The 24,698-nt window shown below is 45.0% G+C and overlaps 1 protein-coding gene across 1 annotated transcript; it reads left to right on the top strand.

The window, feature by feature from the left end:
• The first annotated feature begins 2,620 nt into the window (after positions 1-2,620).
• LOC141993241 (uncharacterized) lies at positions 2,621-23,699 on the top strand. The gene is given in 4 exon segments (XM_074962670.1): positions 2,621-3,182; positions 3,959-3,970; positions 3,973-4,279; positions 23,303-23,699. Coding segments are annotated over 4 exon segments (1,278 nt in total).
• The last annotated feature ends 999 nt before the right edge of the window (positions 23,700-24,698 follow it).

Below are 24,698 nucleotides of genomic sequence, written 5' to 3'. Positions count from 1 at the left end.
AGCAGTCCTTGTGTCTAGTTGCGTCATAGCTCGGTTAGTTTGTGTCACACTCTTAATATTATTTACACACATTCCTGTTGTGGATGTTGTAAAGGGATTTGCATAGCACAGCAGCCAGCCACTGTGGATTCCTCAGTCCAGCTTCACAGGTCTGACCAGGATGGATGAGTGATAAAGTAGGAAAGTTCAGCGTACCAACAACAAAACCCAAACCCTGATTGTGAATGATTGTTTCGTGTCCACTCCACCTACAGCAGAGTTAGACATTTTCTCTGAAGAATAAGTAGTAAGTAAATCACAATAAGGTTCTAGGAAGCCAAGTGCTTAGGTAAATAAATCAAGTAGCCTTATCTGCTAACAGAAGAACGAGACCCAGTTTAGAGAGATCACTAACTTTAAAGACAGGTAGCAAGGATAAGAGGAGTCAAAAGGATCTCCTCTCTCTCTTTGCATTAACATACCATCAGGGAATGAGAGGCAAACTTTTTACATAAAGCACACATACAGGGAAGATATTGAAAATTCAGATTCTGACCCACTTGTCCACATTCTGCTGTGTTACATGCCTACAACACCACTGTCTTCAGGGAGTCAGTTAGCACCACAGGTATACAAAGGGCTTGACAAACATTCTGCAAGGCAGTATGACATATTGCCCGGTAAAGTGGAGTTCAGTGATATAAAAGAGAATACGAGCTCTGTTTTGTTATAAGATTCCCCTCCCCCCATTATCTAAGTTAATTTTTTCCATTAAAGAGATAGCTATGATTAAGAAGTACTGTTTCTCTCCACCAAAACCAGGAATCTACAAGGGCCTTTTGCAAAGCTACAAGCTGGTAAGGGTTACTAGTCTGAGAAAAGTATATAAATATTTCTAGGACATCAGTGGAGGAAAATGAAACCTATGACTTTTATGGATGACAATTATAGATATTATAACAATCTTGAAATGGCCAAATGCTTATCAGGTTTATATAATTTTAATAGAATGCTTTAGGGGAGCATGAAACATATTTACCTGCTCTGCAGAACATGTAATTTAAAGAACATTTACTCTGAATGAAAAATGCAGGTATTACTGCCCCAGTTCCTCCCCATGCCACACATGCACAAAAGGAAATGCAGGGAGAAAATGACTTTAATATTGATATTTTTCTCGTAATATAGCCTTGTTACAGAGCCAGGATACAGAGCACAGCAGCAAGTTACTGTTGTTGGAAGGCCAAGGGAGACTGGTGTTTAACTTCGTGTTATGCTTTGCAAACTGGGGAAATGGAAACATCAATTAAAAACTAAAAGGAATGAAACTGCAGAGCAGGAAATTCTATGACTGGTTAGCGAACCAAGGGCTAGATTGTGCCTCCAGGAAAAGCCCTGAGCAAAGGGTGCTGCAGGAATTGCACTACCCTAGGATTAGCCCCAGGCAGGTACAATTCCCTTCCCTGCTTCCTAGATATGATCATTGTCATTATTTATTGTTTCTATGGTGGGAGCAACTAGGAGCCCTCATCATGGACTAAGAGCCCATCCTGCTAGATAGTATTTGCTCTGGTATGTGAGGGGAAGTGGGGAGGGAAGGGCAGTAATTTATTGGGGCTGTGCCAGCAGCAAATTAGGACAGCCCTGTACTGGCCAGTGAATAGGGGAAGTGGAGTCAAGGCTCTGCCCAGTTCCCACCCACCTTCTGTGGGAGGAGTAGGCAGGTATGAGGCCTTCATAGTTCTTTATAAGTAGTACCTCCACCGCCATGGACATTCGTTCCTTAAATCAATCCAACATATCATCTGCTTCTTTCCCTTCACCTCCAAAGAGCTTTGGGAACCAGCACAGGAAATTACAAATGAAAGAGTTTGCTACAAACCAATTTCTACTCACTACGACTTATAATTTTATTGTCTTGGTGCCAGGAATGCAAAGTTGCCTGGTTCCACAAGGCCTGGATCCTGCAATTACTTCCTGCTGTGCACAGGCCTGCCATGGTAGGTGGTCCTACTGTCAGCGCTCTGGGGCAGGGACCATATCTTTCTTACTAGGTGTCTGTGCAGCCCCTAACACAAAGGAGCCCCCAGCTCAACTGCTACTGTAATATAAGTAATAAATAATAAGAATAAGCCTCCAATTCAGTTACATTCTGTGTTAACAAAGCCTCCACCAGCTTGAATTCCTCAGGGAGTTTGAGCTCATCAAATTCCAGGACAGATTTTTCCACATGCAGGTTTTTTTCCCTGCAGAGGGGACAGAAAACCCAACCCATCTGAGCCCTGGTCTGCACTACAAGTTTAGGTCGAATTTAGCAGTGTTAGGTCAATTTAACCCTGCACCCATCCACAAGACCAAGCCTGTTTTGTTGACTTAAGGGGCTCTTAAAATCGATTTCTGTACTCCTCCCCAGTGAGTGGTTTAGCGCTAAAATCGACCTCGCTGGGTCAAATTTGGGGTAGTGTGGATGCAATTAGACAGTATTGGCCTCCGAGAGCTATCCCAGAGTGCTCCATTGTGACTGCTTTGGACAGTGCTTTCAACTCAGATGCACTGGCCAGGTAGACAGGAAAAGCCCCGGGAACTTTTGAATTTCATTTCCTGTTTGGCCAGCATGGCGAGCTGATCAGCACAGGTGACCATGCAGAGCTCATCAGTACAGGTGACCATGCAGTCCCAGAATTGCAAAAGAGCTCCAGCATGGACGGAACGGGAGGTACTAGAGCTGATCACTGCATGGGGAGAAGAATTCGTGCAGGCAGAACTACGATCAAAAAGAAGAAATCCTAATATATTTGCCAAAATCTCCAAGGGCATGATGGACAGAGGCTACAACAGGGACGCACGGCAGTTCCACGTGGAAATTAAGGAGCTCAGGCAAGCCTATCAAAAAACAAATGAGGCAAACATTCGCTCTGGGTCAGAGCCCCATACCTGCCACTTCTATGATGAGCTGCATGCAATTCTAGGCGGGGCCCCTACCACTACCCCACCACTGTCCATGGACACCTGCAAGGGGAGAGTCTCACGCAACAGGGATGAGGATTTTGTGGAGGAGGAAGATGAGGAGGATAGCGCACAGCAGGCAAGCGGTGAATCCCTTCTCCCCAGCAGCCAGGAACTCTTCATCACCCTGGAGTCAACACCCTCCCAACCCTCCCAAGGCAGGCTCCCAGACCATGAAGCCAGAGAAGGCACCTCTGGTGAGTGTACCTTCATAAATATAATACAGGGTTTAAAAGCAAGTGTGTTTAATGAGTAATTTGCCCTGAAGACTTGGGATGCATTCGCGGCCAGTACAGCTACTGGAAAAATCTGTTAACGTGTCTGGGGATGGAGAGGAAATCCTCCAGGGACATCTCCATGAAGCTCTCCTGGAGGTACTCTAAAAGCCATTGCAGAAGGTTTCTGGGGAGGGCAGCCTTATTCCATCCTCCATGCCAAGACACTTTACCACGCCAAAGAGACATTCAGAGGTGCCTGTTCATGCTGGGCTGTTCGCGTTTGGCTGACAGAGAACTTCCCTGATACTAGCCCTGTGGTGGGGGTGGTGGGTGGTGAAGCAATCATCCCAGAGAATTGGGTGTGTGTGTGGGGGGGGGGGGTTGGGTTGTGCTGCACATTCACCCTAAAACCTCAGCCCCTCCTTTTAAATGGCCAACTCAACAGGCTTTGCTTGGTATGGGAAAGGAGGGTGCTGCTGTTTGAAACCATTCCCACATGTTATGAAGGTTGAAGAAGCCAAAACCCTTTGCCTTACCATGGCTGCCTGCAAGCCGAATTCTGTTGCACAGCCGAACGTGTGTGATCTCTCAGACCAAACTGGCAGACACTCACTATAAGAGGCATAATGCGACCCTGTACCAAAAGCACATGTGCTATGTAATGTGAATCGCTTGATTCAGTGTGAAATAGTCTTCCCTTTGTTCTCTAAAAATGTATCTTGTTAAACAGTATTCTCCCATTTTTCCTCCCACAGCTGCAAATGTTTCTATGTTCCCCCATCATCTCTGTCCCAGAGGCTAGCGCAGATTAGAAGGCGAAAAAAACGCACTTGCGATGACATGATCTCAGAGCACATGCAGTCCTCCCACACTGAAAGAGCTCAGCAGAATGCGTGGAGGCAAACAATGGCAGAGTCCAGGAAAGCGTTAAATGAATGCGAAGAGAGGAGGGAGGAGCACGATGAGAGGAGGCAGGATGCAATGCTGAGGCTAATGGGGGAGCAAACTGACATGCTCAGGCGTCTGGTGGAGCTGCAGAAAAGGCAGCAGGAGCACAGACTGCTGCTGCAGCCCTTGTATAACCACCTGCCCTCCTCCCCAAGTTCCATATCCTCCTCACCGAGAAGCCCAAGAACACGAGCGGGGAGGCTATGGGTACCCAGCCACTCTACCCCAGAGGATTGCCCAAGCAACAGAAGGCTGGCATTCAATAAGTTTTGAACTGTAGTGTGGCCTTGTCCTTCCCTCCTCCCCTCATCCACCACCCCAGCCAGTGCTTCCCTACTCGCCCACCCCTCTTGGGCTACCTTGAGAGTTTTCCCCCTATTTGAGTGATGAATTAATAAAGAATGCATGATTTTGAAACAATAATGCCTTTATTGCCTCTGAAAGCGGTGATCGAAGGGGGGAGGTCGGTGGCTTACAGGGAAGTAGAGCCAACCAAGGGGGTGGGTTTTCATCAAGGAGAAACAAACAGAACTGTCACACTGTAGCCTGGCCAGTCATGAAACTGGTTTTCAAAGCTTCACTGATGTGCAGGGTGCCCAGCTGTGCTCTTCTAATCGCCCTGGTGTCTGGCTGTGTGTAATTGGCTGCCAGGCGATTTGCCTTAACCTGCCACCCCACCGTAAATGTCTCCCCCTTACTCTCACAGATATTGTGGAGCACACAGCAAGCAGCAATAACAATTGGAATATTGGTTTTGCTGAGGTCTAACCTAATCAGTAAACTGCACCAGCGCACTTTTAAACGTCCAAATGCACATTCTACCACCATTCTGCACTTGCTCAGCCTATAGTTGAACTGCTCCTTACTACTGTTCAGGGTGCCTGTGTATGGCTTCATGAGCAATGGCATTAAGGGGTAGGCTGGGTCCCCAAGGATAACTATAGGCATTCCTACATCCCCAAAGGTAATTTTCTGGACTGGGAAGTAAGTTCCTTCCTGCAGCTGTTCAAACAGACCAGAGTTCCTGAAGATGCGAGCGTCATGCACCTTTCCTGGCCATCCCACGTTGATGTCAGTGAAATGTCCCTTGTGATCTACCAGTGCTTGCAGCACCATTGAAAAGTACCCCTTGTCGTTAACATACTACTGGCTGCCAAGGTGCTCCGGTCCCAAGATAGGGATATGCATTCCGACTATTGCCCCACTACAATTAGGGAACCCCATTGCAGCAAAGCCATCCACCAGGACCTGCACATTCCCCAGAGTCACTACCCTTGATATCAGCAGCTCAGTGATTGCGTTGGCTACTTGGATCACAGCAGCCCTCACAGTAGATTTACCCACTCCAAATTGATTCCCGACAGTGTTGCAAGCTTCCAGAGGGCTATAGCCACTCGCTTCTCAACTGTGAGGGCTGCTCTCATCTTGGTATTCTTGCCTTCAGGGCACAGGAAAGCAAGTCACAAAGTTCCATGAAAGTGCTCTTATGCATGTGAAAGTTTCGCAGCTACTGGGAATCATCCCAGACCTGCAACACTATGCGGTCCCACCAGTCTGTGCTTGTTTCCCAGGCCCAGAATTGGTGTTCAATGGCAGGAACCTGCCCCATTACCACTATGATGTCCAAATTGCCAGGGCCCGTGCTTTGAGAGAAGCCTGTGTCCATGTCCTCATCACTCTCGTCACTGCGCCGCTGTCGCCTCCTCGCCTGCTTTTGCAGATTCTGCACATACTGCAGGATAATGCGCAAGGTGTTTACAATGCTCACAACAGCAGCGGTGAGCTGAGCGGGCTCCATGCTTGCCGTGGTATGGGGTCTGCAGGAGAGCAGAGTTGCAGCGGAAGCGGTGGATGACGACGGATGCCATGAGAATAGATATTTATACAGAACGACGAGAGGACCTGCGAGGTGGATTCATGGCACCAGGAGAGCAGGATAGCAGAGTTGCAGCGGAAGCGGTGGATGACGCCAACATGGAGAAATTTGCTATTGAGACTGAGTTCATTTACAAGAGCAGGAGAGCAGAGTTGCAGCGGATGACGATGGTTAGCAGTCCTACTGCACCGTCTGCTGACAGCAGCACCCAGGACACAACAGCAGCGATGATGGTGAGCTGAGCTGAGCGGGCTCCATGCTTGCCGTGGTATGGCGTCTGCACAGAAAAAAGGCGCGAAATGATTGTCTGCCCTCACTTTCATGGAGGGAGGGGTTGACTGACGACACGTACCCAAAACCACCAGCAACAATGTTTTTGCCCCATCAGGCATTGGGAGCTTAACCCAGAGTTCCAATGGGCAACGGAGACTGCGAGAACTGTGGGATAGCTACCCACAGTGCACCACTCCGTAAGTCCATGCTAGCCATGGTAGTGAGGACGCATTCCGCTGACTTAATGTGCTTAGTGGGGACATACACAATCGACTGTATAAAATCGATTTCTAAAAATCAACCTCTATAAAATCGACCTAATTTTGTAGTGTAGACATACCCTGAATGTGCTGAGTTTCCACACTGTTAGCTCTTCACAGCAATGATAATACTTTGGGACTCAAGTCTGCCAGGGGCTGAACTCTGGCTCTGATCCACCAAAGCACTTGAGTACATGCTTAACTTTAAGTACATGAGCGGTCCCACTGAAGTCAACGGTGCTTTGCTAGGTCAGGGCCCAAGAGCTCAGCACCCTGCAGGATCGAGCCCTCTGTTTGTGGTTGCACAGCACCTGGCATAAAGCTCCTGTAAATGGATATGTGCTTTCCTCTACACTAATAATTTCTGCTATACAAACTCACTGCAGTATCCAAGACAGAATAGTAGTTAAAGATGGAATCGAACCTGAACTCTGAGCTCCAAACCTTCCTGAACCTGGGGGGAGGGAGAGATTGGGCAGAGAAACCCAGTTCTTCAAAGTGTCTCTAATGGGCTGAACCCAGAGGTTGCTTCTGAACACTGCCAAACTCACAGGTGTTCAAAATCTGCATCTGACTTTTTACACTTTGGCCCAGCTCTAGCCATCATTAGCTCTTGAAAACTGGAGCAGACAATGAAACAATAAACGTCACTGATGCCCCATTCTACCTTTTCAGGGCCTGTCAATGTGAGAGAACCCATCCACCTCTGAAATGCTGCCTTTGTCCTCGTGTCCATCTGTGCAGCCCTCAGTGGACTTCATGGTGTTTACTGGAAGGGTTCCAGTTTTGCCCGGGCACACATCCTCAGCTTGAAAGAAAAAGAGGAAGTCACTGCTGTACTTATGCTTTACTACAAGGCCAGTTTTCACTGTTGCATGAAAGAAAGAAGCTAAGGCAGCACTGAATAAAGGAAAGTAGCTGATATTTTATAAGTCAGACCTGTAACCTGGCCACAATGCTTCTGCCCACGCTGGCCCACCCAAGAATGCCTCTTTGCTTGAGGGGAGCAGTTGGCATAGATCAAGCTCTGCTCATTGTATGCTACTCCCCAGCTGCCACACGAGAAAGCACTCTACTACCTTTTGCACCATTAGAGTGGCCCTCAGGAGACAGAGCCACAATCAAGGATTTGGCCCCAAGATTTAAGCCACCTCCTACCAATTGCTCTTGGAATTCCTCCCCAACATTTCCTCATCCAGCTATGAGAAGAGGTTAAAAAGTCTGCTCTCAGTCTGGAACTGAAGATGGCATTTCCCCAGAAATCTCTGCTCATACACAGCATCTGGTTTGCAGGGAGGTTCTGCATTTTACCCTGGGCTGGTTCACTGAGGTGGAAGGAGGTCAAATGATTTGCTTGAGGTCATACAGCAAGTGAATGGCTCAACAATGAGCCTCTTACAGAGGAAGATTCTCATTATAATTAGTGCCAGTGGACATGGACAATACTATTTTTCTTGGGCAAATCCTCCAAGACCCAACTGCCATCTCCCCAGCTAGCAAAGGAGAACTAAAATATCTATTTGCCACACAGACACCTTCATCTTCTGGGCCCGGGAGTGATCAATAGAAAGATGTGCCCACTACTTAACAAGAAGTAATCTAATTTTATAAGAAAGAGAAAGGAGGAAAAGGGAAGCAGACAAAACCTTTAGGTAACCATTCTATTATGCACATGACACTGAGTAACAGTGTAATCCTAGTGTTGCAACCCTTGTCCTTCCTATTGTCTGTTACTCTCTCTCATTGCATAATGCCTGAAATTAGGCTCTGGTCTGCAAACAGATCCCTGCACCCTTTGGCTTCAATGAAGATCTGCATAGGCACATGATATACCAGCTTGCAGGATCGGCTGTAAACTCTAGTGTTTGTTCTTCAATTTTTTGCAAAGCATTTGACACATGCTAATAAATAAAAATAGCCCAGGTGGCTTTGGAAGAGAAGGAGAATCCATTGAAGCCAACAAGAGAAGGGAAAGTTTCACCACTCTGCAAGATGGGCTTTTCTATGTGGTTTCATGATACTCCTGGGCACCCAGACACATAGGAATTTCAATACTAATCTTTCTGAATGTGCAATAATCCTCCAGAAACATGCATTGCCTTCTTGGGGTTTTCAGAAGTCAGCTTGATATAATTAGATTTCCCTAAATAAGAAAACAATAATATTATTGTTTGAGAAGCTCCTCTTCTGATGAGATTACGTTAAATCAAAGTCATATTCACAGCATTATTTTGGCCTACTGCATCCGATTGCCACACTGGCTTAATTTCCTCCTCTACCTCCCTGGCCCATCATTTGGGACATTTTCCTGACGTTTTATTAGAGGGTGAAGGATGTGCACTAAAACAGAGCTTTTCCAGTCTGTACTGCCAACAACATTTAAAACGTTTCAAGTTCATACATGTATACGAGAGGCAACAAAGGGAGATGATAATTTTGCCAAATCTTAAAATGATTTAATTTAAAAGGCCTTTCCTATCAGCTATAGAATTACACAGAAATGTTTCAGTTTATACAGAAATCAGTGAAGACTGAGGCTTGGTCTACAGTTAAAACGTATACTCTCATGTGGAAAAACCACACCCCAGCTGACATTCCTATGCCAACAAAAACACCAGTATAGTCACAGCTATATCATCTCAAGTACATTTCTGTTGGCATAGCTAACATTGTGCAGGTAGGTGGCATTCCTACACTGGCAGAAAAACTCCTTCTTTTAGTGTAGGCTGTGTCTACGCGGGGCTTATGCCGGCTTACCTATGCTAGCATAGGCTCTGTATTGTAGCCATAGGACAAATTTTCATAGTTTCATCCTTGCATAATAGTATTAGACCTAAAAAATATACTTCCCTTTCTGTCTGGAACAGTTTGAGGACAACTATCATTTTTACATAGATACACATGCATAATGAGAATGATACTGAGCTCCTTTGGAAAACACTGAGACCTGCTGATGGAAAGTGCTATATAAGAGATAAGTAATATGATTATATACACATGTCTTCACATACACTTATTAGCTATTTAACTAAAAAAAACCTATAAAATATATTTGACAAGTTTTGCTTAGATATATTAAATCTACTTGACTCAATATCATGAGTGGAGACCTCCCCTTCTTATTGAGAAAAACAATGAGGAATCCAGTGGCACCTTAAAGACTAACAGATTTATTTGGGCATAAGCTTTCGTGGGTAAAAACCCCACTTCTTCAGATGCACGGAAAGCATTGTAAGATAACTCCCTGCTCTTCATGTATTTGTGCCTGTATCTGTAATTTTCACTCCATGCACCCGAAGAAGTGGGTTTTTACCCGCAAAAGCTTATGCCCAAATAAATCTGTTAGCCTTTAAGGTGCCACCAGACTCCTTGTTGTTTTTGTGGATACAGACTAACACAGCTACCCCCTGATACTTGATACCTTCTTATTCAGCACTCTGTCTATAAAATAATACCTCTTTAAATTCTTCTTACATAAGGGACCACTGCTGCTTTTGTTGAAACTCATGGCCAAACTCCCATTGATCTAGACCAGTGGTTTTAAACCTGTGATCTGTGGAGCTCTGGGGTTCTGTAGACTATGTCTAAAATTTCCAAAACGGTCTGCCTCTTCATTCAAAATTTTTTTAGGGGTCCACAAATAAAAAGAGGTTGAAAACCACTGACTTAGACAATAGCACAATCAGGCACTGTGACTCCTAGATATTCCTGCTTCCCAGCATCTGGGAACAGCCTTGGCCGGATCTGCAGCCCCTCTTGCTTCTATAGTGGATACTGACTCACCAGTCCTTGTCTGCACCTTGGTGTGTTCCAGGAACATATTCATTTTCTTTCACCTGTTGATCTCGGTTTGGATTTGAGGAGGAGGAGGATGGCATAATGCGCAGCAGCACTTTATGATCACTACTTGTGATCACTCTCTGAGTCAGCTAAAAGCATGGTGTACTGTGCCTCTGGAGTCCATATGATTCTCGAGCTCATACATTTCAATGAGTCTAAAGACTGCAGACAGTCTTAAAGTGGATGCTGTTACTACACTAATGCCTCCTTTGCTTACAAATCCAGTTTGAATTTGTTCATTCTAGGGAAGAAGATACCTAATAAGGGTAACATTTGACTTCATTTTGCATCATGACCATTCATGCTATGGCTGGGATGATTTAATTGGGGATCAGTCCTGCTTTGAGCAGGGGGTTGGACTAGATGACCTCCTGAGGTCCCTTCCAACCCTGATATTCTATGATTCTATGCCATGAGTGATCAATTCAAATGGATGAGGATCACTCAAAACTCACAAGAATATTTCAGTGTGAGAATGTGAGGAAAAACAGCTGTCTTTCCTGTACTTCATGACAGAATCCAATAGGATCTGATCTGGCTCCCCTTAGCAAAACTTTCACTGGAGTTAATGGGAAAGGAATGCAAGATAGGGTATTTAATTCTTTTGTGTCATTCCTCTGAAGCCAACAATATGTGTAGTTCCAGTAAAGTTAGAAACTTCCATTTTGGCTGATGTCATTCTAAGTTGTTTTCTTTTTGCAGCTTAGTCATGACTTTCTAACCACACGTTTTAAGTGCTCCACCTCACATTTCCACAGATGCGGTTATTAATAAGGAAGTTGTTAGCGGTGACCAGTTTTAACCGGAGTCCAGAGAATGGTACGAGACTGTCAGCAAATCACAAGAGCTTATGTTACTGCATTCTGTGAAGCCTCTGAATTTCCAGGGAAAAGCTACAAATTCCTTTTTAGGTGATGTTAACGATTATGAAGTTTTGAGAGCCGAATTCTAAGTGGGGCTTTTACCCACAAAAGCTTATGCTCAAATAAATCTGTTTGTCTTTGAGGTGCCACCGGACTCCTTAATATTTTATGAAGCCATTGGATGGTCTTTCTAGCCTATTCCAGGCAATACAGGTTTCTCATCACAATAGTAGACCTAAAGACAGTTAGAGGCAGAGATTCCTGCATCCCACCACAAAGAAATTCCATTATTAGTTTGAAAATGCCCTTGAGAAAATAACTTCTCTACCTTGGGAGTCTATTTTTCAGAGGGGCACGCACAGTTGGTTATTGTCCTTATATTCTCCCGACATCATTAATGCAAATCCCACATGGTCCAGATCCTACAAATACTACTATGCACACGCTTCTAATTGTGAGATGGCCCACTGACTACAAGGGGATTACTCATGGTGGTAAGCCCTGTACTCATTCGCAAGTGTTGGAGGCACCTGTCTCTTGAATGACAAAACCAAAAAAGTGTCTCACGGAGCAGAGGAATACCTACTGAGAGCCTCTCTGTTCATATGATTTATGTCAGCAGTTGGATAAAGAGAAGCAACTAACATTAACTTTTGCTTTGCCAAAGAAACTAAACAGCCTACCTTGCCAAGAGCCCAGTCTGGCAATCAGACCTACATGGGTGGAACCTTCTGTCCAAGTAGAGATGCATAGTCCTTACGGGAACTTCACATGGGCAACATGGTCGGACCACGTGGATATGATTCTACTGTTCTTACCCAGAAAAAAACAAACAAACCTCCCCACTATTAAAACGATTCAACACTTTTCTCGTTACAGTTCAGTTTCTTGTCTGCTGACATCAAGTCATTGATTTAGGGCATGTCTGCACGGTATTGACACACCTGCGCTGCTATACGGTTGCTCGTGTAGCCACTCTATGCCGACGGGAAAGAATTCTCCTGTCGGCATGAAAAAAACATCTCCACGAGCGGCTGTAGCTGTGTTGGTGGAAGAAGCTCTCCCGCCGACATTGCACTGTCTACACTGGTGCTTCTTCCGGTGTAACTTATGTCGCTCAGAGGGGTGGGTTTTTTACAAAAGCGGTAGTGTAGACATAGCCTTAGATTTTCCCCTTTTCTTTTGTAGCTGTGAAGAAAATCTCTGTCTAAGGAATAAATAGAAACTTGCATTGTAACAGTCAAGACCCCTTTCGTTAGTTTAAAATGGAGAGTGCTTGCAAAAGCACCAATGCTGAACAGGTGTAACTTACGGCAAATTTGGCCCAAAGAAAGAGCGTGCCTGTGGCTTTAAATAACTTTAACGTTGCTCTATTTTTAAAATGTATTTATCGTCATTTCTACAGTTTGGGGCAGAAAACTAGATTTTTAAAAAAAAATGTTTAAAAATGCAGTTTTGTTGGTGTTGCATTTTATTTTCGATGCCTCACTGAAAGCAGCTGGAGGAAACACAGGCAGTTAATATAGGCCAAGCAAAGTTGATGTAGGTTCTAGTTTTAGATTTTAAACGCCGTCAAGCCTTGGGTCCCTCGGAAGAGCCAGAAAGAGTTGTGATTTTGTAAATGACCCGTGGTTTCGATGTATTTTAAAGGGGGAATATTTCTCTCCAGCTTTGTAGGAAAATCAATATCTTGTTTTCAGATGTGTAAATGTAGTCGTCTCTCTAAAGTGCCCTGGTCAGTTTACCACACGTTCAGCAGCTGCTTCTTTCCAGGCTATCCCACGATTCCCAGGCTATGAGGATTGACAAGGCAATGATAAACTAATGTGCCCCCTTAGCTCTGTGCACTGCCCATTGTTCCAGCAGCTGAGACCCTCTGCTTCTATTTGCTTTCTCCCACATACATTATTCAACAGCACAGGAAAAGGCCAAGAACCTCTTTCATTCAGGAATTCTGTATTAAAATAATCAATTTCAAACTGAAGCGGGGAAGGGAGGCTTGCTACAGGCCAGGCCTATTAATAAGCCACCAGTCTTTGGCATTTGCATTGGAATCATGCTACCATGCAGTAATATATTATTATTTTTCTTTTCCTTTTAGAAAAAAAGGGGCAAAACAATACAATTTGTTGGGTTTTTTTTTTTTCTTTCTTGGCTAAAATGTTGATGTTTGGATGTATTGGATGTTAATGCTTATGATGGAACTGGTGACACACACTACCATCAGAAAGCATCACTTTTCTGATGCTAGAGTGTGTCACCAATTCCATCATAAACCCTTATTTATGAGGGCCTATCTGATAAGAATTCCCTGGGCTAAAACTTGGTTTAGAAGGTCTGGGCTAGAAGGGAAATGTGCAATTTTAAAATCAATCAATGGTTTTGATATTAAAATTTAATTCAAAACTTCTCTTCCCCTCCCCTCCCCCATTAGCAAGGAGGGAGGAAAAGCCAAATCAGTGATTTTTGAAAGCCATTTTTTAATTATTATTTGCTTTTCATGCTAGAATGTATAATACGTCAAACAAGATATTTAGCAGTGTTAAAGACATACACCACATGAGATTCAAGTAAGGTATCTTACCCCTGCCAGAAGAGGAACAGGAGAATAAAGATATAAAAACTACTATTCCCTTGGGGCATTGGAGTACTTTGGTTTTATTTTTTTACCACTTTTAGGGAGGGGGGAAACCTGGTTTTAAAAAAAAAAACTGTAAACAAATTGTCACCCTGAAGGCCAGATACACGTGCAACTCCATGAAGGGTCTCCCCACAGGATCAGGCCCTGAACTTTAGAGTCTGCTTTTCGCAGTATTGGCCTATTTAGCTCTCTGGGCCCAGTCCTGCACTCATGAGTAAAAACCACCTACCGCACTTAACTGTTGAACTTTCAACCTTAACTTTTCATTTCCTGATTTGCTTCTCAGCTTTAGCTCTCCATTTTATACCCAGTTTTATAGGGTGCAATTTTTGTTTCATTTTCTGCCAAGGGCCCCACTCTTGATTGAGGCTTCTACGTTCTACTGTAATATAAATAAATATAATGACAATAAAAGAGAGCTCAATCCAGTGGCCACTGAAGTCTGACTATTGCCTTCAGTGGGCATTGAAGAGGGACCATAGTCTCTTTCCTATCTTTGTTTTCTCTCTTTTCTGGGGTTTTATCTGCTTAACATATTTTTATAAAGTATCTGTTCATATTTCAGCTTTGCATCCCTGCTGAATGATGCCCAGCATTGTACCAAAGCTAGTTGGTGCAAAGGTGGGAGCTGACCCCAGTTCTCTGTGATAAAAAGATACCAATTAATATAAAAAGATAATGTGTATGATACTGTAATTCGACTCATCTGAATGTACAGAATGGAGATTTGGCCAGCCACAAGAAAAGAAATCAGTGTGCTTTTCACCGCAGAAATGAAGATATTGAGGTGGTTAAATGGTAGGACACTCCATGACAGGAAATGAAATGAGATTGTTGTGAGGAGCCCAATCCCTGGTGCCCCAACTGAGGACAACTGAGGAAGGCTAGGCTAGGCTAGTATGGACATAACCAGAGGAGACCTGAGCATTGTAATGGTAGGATGGCCTGTGCAACGATCATTGAAGAAATCCAAGGGGGAGGCCAAAGACTCAGTACATGGACCGGTGCACTTTAGAGAGACCAATTTGCATGATAGCCAGGCGTACAATCATGAGGTTTGGAAGAACTTTATAAAAGTTGCCAACTCCTAATAGGGAAGTGGCGAAGGAGGAGGAGGAGAAAGACGATGATGACTTTGCACTCCTGCTGCCTCCTCCACTCCAGGATCTCCAGGCATTTCACAAATACTCATTAAAACTCAGAACATCCCTGGGAGGGAAGGCCTATTCCAAGTTTACAGATGCAGAAGCTGAGACATGAGGCATTTAGTGACCTGCCTAACGTTGTTTGATCTTTTGTGTTGGAAATTTGGGGTTCAGGCCTCAGCTGTGGCTGAGCTCTGCTTGGTGCCACTGAAGTATTGGGGGGACAAATGTGGCTCCCCAATTCAGAGGCTAGTTCAGCTTCCAGTCAGTGCAACTTGGAGCAGGCTCAGCGCAAGGAACCCCAATCTCCGTGGATTGCTGTATAGCAGCAGTGCTCCATTGCGACAAGGGACTTGGAAGGGAGTGGTATAGAGCTGGCTAAACTGGCCTTTGCACAGAAACTGAAATGTACTTACTACGCATGCTCCTTTCATGTGTTCAAATTAGGTACCTGATTAGTGCGAGCAAATGCAGTTTGAATTAAGAAGTCTGGTTTTTTATGCACATACACATACAAACTGGCTGTGAAAAATGTCCAAGCAAAACTTGTGTGTACAGTTTGTGTATGCACAATTTAAGAAGCTGCTTTTGAAAGTTTGAACCTTCAGGTTAATGCAAAGAAGTAATCAAACTCTGCCCCCCCCCCGCAAACCAAACAACCCCCCCACAGTCTAAGGCCCCCCCCAACAACAACACAACTTCACTTTGATGAGAGTTATAAGAGGATTTTTAATCACTGCATTTTAAATGTTACCACTGACATTGCTAGTTAAGTAAGCTACACCTAGTTACACACATCACAGTTCTTACAGGAAAATCCAACAGATCAGTTTGGTTTTGAAAAAAAGACACATTATAAAGGCTAAATATAGATCATGATTTCCATTTAGTGTCTCATTGCTTTAGCTGAGCTCAAAATTACTCAGCGAGTGAATAAAAAGTGAACTTTAGTATAAGACTCTGAATGTCCAGCTTCATTAACATCATTTCTGCCAGGGCAGAAGGAGCACCCTCACAACTATGCCATCCCTTGTTTTTTACTCCCAGGATTTACGATATTTAAGAGTTTGGTAAGAGGTGTGAATCACTTACTGACCAAACACTAAAGCCTTTCATTGTATCAAGCATTCCCATGGCCTGAACAGCCCACAAACTCACTGTTCCCCATGGAAAGCAAACCGCTCCCTTTTTGCTGCGAATGCTCTCCACACGGTGCTTATGCTGTGTGGGTGTGGGGAGGATGTGAAATCACTACAATTATGCAGCGCAGTGGTTATCTGGCTTAGGTACCTTGTTCAGGGCAATATGGAGGCATAACACTTCCCCTTCATCCTCGGGACAAGCTACTCACTTTACTGGTCTGAACTCAGTCTATGGGGGTTGCTATTCCCTCTCCCATGCAGTTGGGCAGGAGGTGGGGGGAGCCAGGGCTGCACCCCACAATGCAATCAGCCAGTGCAACTGAGGCAGTGCAGAGAGGGAAATAAAGCTGCCCCAGGTATACAGCTACCACATCTTGCTTCCCCGCAGAACAAAGGGGAAGTGGGGCTAAGTCACACTGCATACCTTGGTCTAACAACACGGTGCCCATTACTTGGAGTTGGTGGTAATGCGTCTCTCTACCTTATGAGCTGGAATTCAAGTTTGCGGTGAAGTTTGCAAAGCTCTTGGAGAGGTGGGCTGCGAGGAGGTCAATGCTTTGGCAAGGCACGCCGTCAGTTTTGATATGTTCTCCAGTGGCAAAATCTGTTCCAGTGTTGCCCCGCTGCCTGGCTCCTGGCCATGTCAGACACCTCGCAACAGCAACCTTCTGTCACAAGAGCCACACTCTGGTTTTCTTGCCGCTCCAACAGGACATTGAAGAATTCCCATGGAGTTTCTCCAATTAAAAGACAACCGCTTTGACCCTCCTATTGATTTCCCTGGGAACCCCCCCCCACACATCTGAGGGCAGTTGTAGGTCCTTATTGTTTCTGTGAGGAATCCTGGGCATTCTGTTATCTAGCCCCTTTTAGTATTATTGGTTTCAGCTGAGACCGAGGCCCCTTTGGGCTAGGGGCCGGACTACCCCTGGAGAAGAGATAGCGCCTGCCCCGAAGAGCTTACAGACTAAACAGACAAGATCGTTTGAGAGCAGGAAGGGAAGAGAGGCTCAGAGAAGCCCACGGTCCCATAGTATTCCTGGCTCTGCCATTGGTCTGCTGAGTTCCAGTCATCTGCCCTGCCTGTCCACTGCGCCTGACTGATTCAAAGATGCTCAAAGACACATTTTCCTCTCACTTCAGAGTTAGCAGTTGAGCCTGGCTAGTGATGCAGTTTAACGCACTTTCTTTCTCTTTTGCTTCGTCTACACTATGAACTAAGGGGTGATTCTCCTGCTTGTAGACACAGACTCATGGTTGTTCTCCTTGAGCTAGTGTGAGTCAGGGGCAGCAGAACGGGGGCGCCAGTAGGCCATGGCCCCCTCCCAATTTTAATTGGCTGTAAGGGCGAGTGACAGGGGGAGAGGGCGGAGATAAGCGAGCAGGAGGCGGGGTCTCAGGGGAAGGGGTGGGGTCACAGGGAGGCGAGCTCGCGTGAGTATGCATATACAAGCAGGGGAATCACACCTCTAGCTCATAGTGTCGACGTAGCCTTAAAGATTGTACATAACTTAGCCCTATTGCTCCAAATGGGTTTGTGCCTTCCAAGCCTGGCCTTTCTTTTCAAGAATAACATTCCTGCTTATCATGGATTTTCCCCCTGCTGACTCATCTTTTAGCCTTAGGGAGACAGGAAATACTTATCCTAAAACTGTCCCGAGCCCTAGCTTTGCCCACGTTCCTTTATAGTTACAAACCTCCGTGTCTAAACTGAGCTCCCAAACAGCATTAAGTCTCTCAGATGGACGTGGATTAACTAACCAGAGTCAGCCCCAAAATATTTCTAGTCTGAGTTAACTACAGACCACTTACAAAGCAAATATTTTGAAGATTTGGAAACCTATGAATTGTGATGCCAAAAGACATTGGGCCATTGAGTCTTGTTTCCAGCCTCTAACATCTACCTGATGCTTCCGAGGAAGGGATCCTCCCTAGAAACACCCAAATTGCAATTTGATTAACGATAGAGAGAGGGGGGAAGGGAAATTTTCTTCCTGATTCTACCTACTGATTAGCTCGTGACTTAAAAGAATGATAAACCTTGTGACTTTTTAAAATCTGTTGCATATTGTTGAACAGATTTTTCTCTCTCACTTTGATGTCAATCCACAATAACCCCAGGGAAGTCACTTAGACTCGATGCCGGTATAAATAAGAGCAGGATCTAGCCCTGTAAAGGCAAAATATACAATTCATACTCATGGAAATATTTACCTTGTTTTAGAATCTTGCTTTGCTGTGTGCGTCAATGATTGCTCATTGCTATACCTTTGAAGTTATTCCTCTTTATTTTTCAGCATGTGAACTTTCTTCTGCAATTTATAATCAGAGTTCGAAGGAGCTGGCATATAATAATATACCAGCAACTTCCTTCTGCTGCTTTGCTCACCGATGGAGCAGAGGGAACTTGACAATTGTTCAGAGCAAGTTACACTTTGGGGACAGTACAAGTTGGTAGAGGGAGCACCGGAGATGAGGAAAGTAACCAAAGCCTCAGGATGGGAGAAGAACGAGAAGCAACCAGAACGGAGGCAAAAAAGCATGTGGTCAAAGAGAGAAAGATCAAAGTCCTCCATATGGGCCCCATCTGACAAGGAGTTGAACTCCTCCCGGGACATGCAAAGTGCTCTCAACTACCGTTGATACTCAGCGGTGCTCAGCAAGTGAGGGCAGAACATTCCTGAGCTGTGCTGACTGCAGAGATCATCGGCGGCCGTGCACAGATACCTTGGCGCCGTGAGGTGCTGTATAAACTATACGCGCTGCGCTTGTTTAAAAACAGCCATATGAGAGAGACAAGGCGGGTGAGGTGATGTCTTTTATTGGACCAACTTCTGTTGGTGAGAGAGACACGCTTTCCAGCTACACAGAGCGTTTCATTTCTATAAAAGGTCAAAACAAAATAGTTTCAGAATCGGGACAATTGGGGACAAAACAAACGTTTTGAAATCTTGGCCTTTCCCACGGGACGGATGTTCCATGTTTCAACTGGCACCACTCTTCACATTAATGTCGTTCATTGTATTTTTGTTAGGAGCAGCATTATAAATAGAAACTCACATGATCTATCACGTCAATGAGGTAGCCCCACAAACAGTTACATCCTACAGGCCCAACCCCAAAAGGTACCAACTCCTGTTCAAGCTATCCAGTGGGAGTGGACGGTGCCCAGCGCTTCATAGGACACATCCTTGCCAGCAGTAGAGTGAGCTATTGTAACATCACATCCTTGCTGCTAGGACTGCTCTGGTGACAAGCTGACCACCCTCTGCTCCGACTGCCTCTCACTGGGAATTGAGAGCCCTGGGCAGGATCTGGCCCCTAGGGTAGACAGCTCTGTTTCACAGTGTGAGTTGTTTAAAATGGGATAGTGAGCACTAGTGATGGAATAGTGCTAATGCTATGGGATGCCCTCATCATGCATCTAGAGAACTGTGGTCTCTCCAAGTTGAAGGTAACAGGGCATTTTCCTCTGCCATTAAGATCCCACACACATCCTAGATGAGCACATTCATGAGCTCCTATTATCATCAGCGGGAGGGGGAAGGGGAGAGTCCACGTCTGTACGTGTTTTCTGTGCTAATCTGAGAGCTGGACCAAATCCCAGTACTTGGGTCACTTGTACACAGAGTTCTCATTGTGAATAAGGGGTAAAATGGCAGCCTCTCAGTTGCACTTTGAAACTATGCATTTTTTAAAACTTGTGTATGCATAAGCCTCTTATTTAATGAATGACTCCCTTTGTATTTACATGTTCCACCATCCACGGAACAAATAGGGTTTAGTCGTTTGAGAGTGAAAACTTCTCGTCCTCAAGGGAGAGGAGAAAAAAAGAAAAAGTAACAGCTATTTTATGGAGGTGGTAAAAATGGATTAGTCTCTCGGTTTCCCGGATCGTACCCATCCTGCCGTGGATGCAGATGTACTGGCTTTGAAAAACAAACAAACAAACCAACCAACCCTTAGCTTTCCAAAACAACCTTATAGAGACAGCCGGGAAATATTGCCATGTAAAATGTAACCAAAAATGAACTGAAATCATGTTAATTCAGAGCAGAAAGTTGACAGGAAAAGTTGCCCGGGTTATTTTAGACAGCTCTATGTCACTATCTAAATTAAAACGGTTTTATCAGACATGGCTGCCTCAGAATCTATTCCTTATGTTGTTTTTTCCTTCCCCATTTAAATCCATTTGGCATTGTTTGTATTTATTTATTATTTCATGGATTTCACACGTGACAGGAGTCATTTAAAAAGGGATCCAGAGCCAAAGACAGGAATACACCTAAAGCGGCAGTTTTACGTTGTCATGATTTCCAAATGGAAATAGTTATAAATTAGTTCTGGGGCTCTCTGACTCATTTATAAGAGTGGCTCAAGAAACTCTTCAATATTAATTAGTAGCCTGTGAATTCAGTCTATGCAATTATGAGATGACAGTTCTTTGAGTATGAAAGAGCTAACTTATCATATTTTTGAATTCACCATCTAGAAGCTTGAATATTTTTGTATTTCCATATTTCTCAAGTAGCACTTAATTTAATCTCAGCCCCATTTCTTTCAATAAACCATTGTTGCATCTCTTAAGCAGCACAGCTTCCTCCTCTAACTCATCTCCCCGTGAAATTGGTTTAATGAAGCAGAAAGGTATGAAGCATTAACAACACTGGAATTCATGTGGTAGCACTTCATTTTTCAGAGGCACTCACATTTCCTACCTAATTTATAAAATCAGCACACAAATGATTTTTATCACAGCCATTACATCAGTATAAATTACTGCCTTTTCTATAACACGGCAGTTAGTCAAACTGTTGAAATGATATCTATTAGTCATGGAGGGGAGGGGGAAAAACCTGTAGGAAAGATTTAGTGTAAAATGAGGACTGATAGCAGCCTTATTGAAACACTAATATTAATTTACCATAATGAACCCAGATGGAGTATATTTTTGCAAATGAACATTAAACACCACACAAAGTAAAGCAAATGGGTCAATTTGTTATGGACCGAAGGCAAGTCAGCAAACAAAACTATGCAGTATGACAGGCAGCCAATGATGCAATCAGTCAATAGTTCCCCATGTCCAGCAAGGCCCAGCCATCGTCCCACACTCTTCCCAGGTTTCTATATTTGTCTCATTGTCCTGTCTCCGTCATTTGGTTTGTGTGCACTGCCGCTCCTTCAAGTCATATTTATCCTCCTGTGTCTTTCTTGTGGACTCTTACCAGCTGGCATCCTCACTGTTCTTATTTCCGTCCAGGCTAACGAGAGTCGGCTGACTGCCACCCATGTTGCTAGACAGCAACAAATCCCATGCCACTAACTGGGGGGGGAAGAGCTTTGATTGATGTCCTCTGCTTTCTAAATGGTCAACACAGGGCCTAAGCTGTTCTCTGAGGACCTGAATCTTGGCGCATTACGTGGGGCATGTAGAAAAATACCTGCTAACACCACACACGGACACGTCTCATTTTGAAAATACCTGCCTCTTCAGTGCTCCCCCAGAGAGGTCCATCCTTGACAACCTGATCCTCTGCCTCTCCTACAAGTTTCTCCAGGCTCTTTCCTTGCCACCACTTCATGCATGAGTCCCTCCTCAAACTATTCTGTAAATTCACCACCATCGCCTTTCTCAGATCCCTCCCTCAAGGCCTGCCTTTACCATGATGCCTACTGACCGCCTACCATGACAGCCACCTGATAATGGCCAGAGAGAGGGCCAGCTAGGTAAACTGAATTCTCTCAGAACCATCAGAAGGAGGGATAGCTCAATGGTTTGAGCATTGGCCTGCTAAAACCCAGGGCTGTGAGTTCAATCCTTGAGGGGGCCATTTAGGGATCTGGGGCAGAAATTGGGGATTGGTCCTGCTTCAAGCAGGGGGTTGGACTAGATGACCTCCTGAGGTCCCTTCCAACCCTAACCTTCTATGATTCTAATGCATGCATAGCTGCTCTGTGGTCTGACTGCTCTTACACCCACTTGTTGCATCAAATCTTATTGTAAACTCCAACCGTATTGTAAGCTCCAAGGGGCAGCAACCACACCTTCTGCTGCATGTTTGCATAGCACCTAGGACAATGGGGCTGTGGTCTGCCTGGGCCCCTTGGGGGTGCTGTGGTTATTAAAGATATTAAATAATTAACAACCACAACAAAACTCATGAACCGTAAAACATGCAGGCTGTGTGCAGTTCAGCCAAATTACCCCTGCTGTGTCTGAACCTTAATGTTCCATGTTCTGACTTTTGTGATCTTAACTGGCTAGCTTTTTTCACTGCCATAACATAGGGGCTTTTTGCACGGATCTCTCTATTCTCAAATATATGTAGCACGGGCATAGAAGTGGCTACTGATGGCACCTGGTGGCTAAAGCAGAGAAATGCCTGGAAATATGAACAAGAAAGATGAAGCCGGGAATAAAAGAGCATGGAAGATAAAACCAGGAGTTAGCAAAATAGCTTCTTGCCGTCGTGAACACTGGAAATAAAAGAAATGTCGCTACTGGGAGAATAGTGAAAAGTCTTACAAAACTGTTTGTATGATGCGTTGGATAAGATTATGCCATTATGCCTGCTCCTTCCCCCAACAGGCATGCAAAAGAGGGGAGAGGACACATGACGTCTATTTCCTTTATATTCTCCCTCCTTCTCTGTGGCAGTATATGTTGGGATCCTGGTATTAGCAGCCCTACTCTCTGCAAGGGAGAAGATGTGCCATTGGGTCAAGGGGCTGTCGCTCCTGTCCCACTAGGCACGGATCTGCAGGGATACTTGTCCATTGGTGATAGCAGTTGCTGCACCTTCACCAAAGATGTTACAGCTCCTGTTACTAACCTGCCACAATTGAGTCCATTGTCTCTGCCCAGGGAGACCAACTCCTGTCCAGTTTGCAGAAGGGGTCCACGGCCCCCTGTCAATGACTGTTTCTGGGATAGCACAGTGAATGGAAGATGCATTTGATTCGAGGAAGCTTTTCTTAAATTTCGTCCTAGATATTCCCCTCAAGAACCTCAGGAGTGAGCAGCGGGAGACACAGACCAATCCTGCAGATTTGCTGTTAGGTTGCAGCAGATCCCAGAGCTCAGCTTGGCTTTTACTTCCTCTTGCAGGCCTACAGGCAGCGGGATGGCAGACACAGGCTCCTACAGACTCCTTCAAGCACAAGTCCAGCTCCAGGCAACCATCAATATGGCATTGCAAAATGCTGACTTGAGCAGCATTAATGGGATTACTCTCTTACCTGAGCTGGAGGTAGAGTTTGGACCTGGGCCTGTCAGCACCACAGCACAGATCTCTACCCGCTTGAGCACAAAGAGTGACCATCAGCTGGTAGCAGTAACAGGTTGCTATCCTTTAGTGGACCAGCCAATAGAGGACCACGACACAGTTACACTAACTTGTTCGCTAGCTTTGCCTATGCCCCCACCCGCCAAGCCTGGGAGACCCAAACATGTCCGTGTTCAAGGATGCCAGAAGGCATGGAGGGTGCTACTGCTTAGTACTTGAAGGACTCTTGAACATTCTTTCCTCTCTGACAAATCTGGGCACAGTTTGGGGGGATTTCCACAATTTTCTAGTGGCATTTTTTTTAAAAAAGAATCAGATATGGCCCTGGGTGCAATCAGTGCTCGGGGACACAGATACCGTCCGGCCGGAATCAGATTCCCAGTCCCAATCCTACTTACATGGAAGAGTAAAAATTGCACAGGCATAAGCTTCCACAAACCCTGTTGCTCCTTAAAGAGGATTCAAAGGCCCTTCAGTCGCGGCAAACTATGGGGAAGTCAGGGTGGTTTCACAAGTGCAGATAAGCTAATCGGACTCTCATAATCTGATGTATAAGGGTGACGTGATTAAGTGATGGCAGAGGGCTCTGGGCATAATCAGGCCAGGTCTACACTACAGACCTATATCGGTAGAGCTACCTTGTTCAGGGGTGTGGATTTTTCCCACACCCCCAAGCAACATTGTTATACCAACCTCACCCCGCCCGTGTAGACAGAGGTATGTCAACAGGAGCGCTTCTCCCACTGAAATAGCTGCTGCCTTTTGGGGAGGTGGATTAACTACGCCGCCGGGAGAAGTTCTCCCATCATCATAGTAGCATCTTCAGTAAAGCGCTACAGCCATTCAGTTGCACCACTGTAACGCTGTAGGTGAAGACACGCCTCTGATGACACACAGTATTTGTTATTGAGAAGAGGTATTACCGGAGGCATATTCTGAGTAGAGAGATGGAATCGAGAGAGAGAGAGAAACAATTAGTAGCGGAGAAGAAACACAGTACAGGGTATCTTAAATTTTCCTTTCCAGGCTAAATACTTGGTTTTGTAGTCTGACCACATACCTCTTTCCAGGCAAGGTCTGATTCTGACACCCTTGTTCAGGCCAAGGACCACTTTGTACCAGGAGTTCTGTTAACGTTCCAGATGAGGCAGGCATTGCCAGAGTTGGTAACATTCGACCAGAGTAATTGGCTCCAGTGCAAAATCCATGATTTCCAAC

The sequence above is a fragment of the Natator depressus genome, chromosome 9, assembly GCF_965152275.1.
Source record: "Natator depressus isolate rNatDep1 chromosome 9, rNatDep2.hap1, whole genome shotgun sequence".
Classification (NCBI taxonomy): domain Eukaryota; kingdom Metazoa; phylum Chordata; order Testudines; family Cheloniidae; genus Natator; species Natator depressus.
The sequence above is the reverse complement of the archived record's forward strand: the minus strand, read 5'-3'. Positions and strand labels throughout refer to the sequence as shown.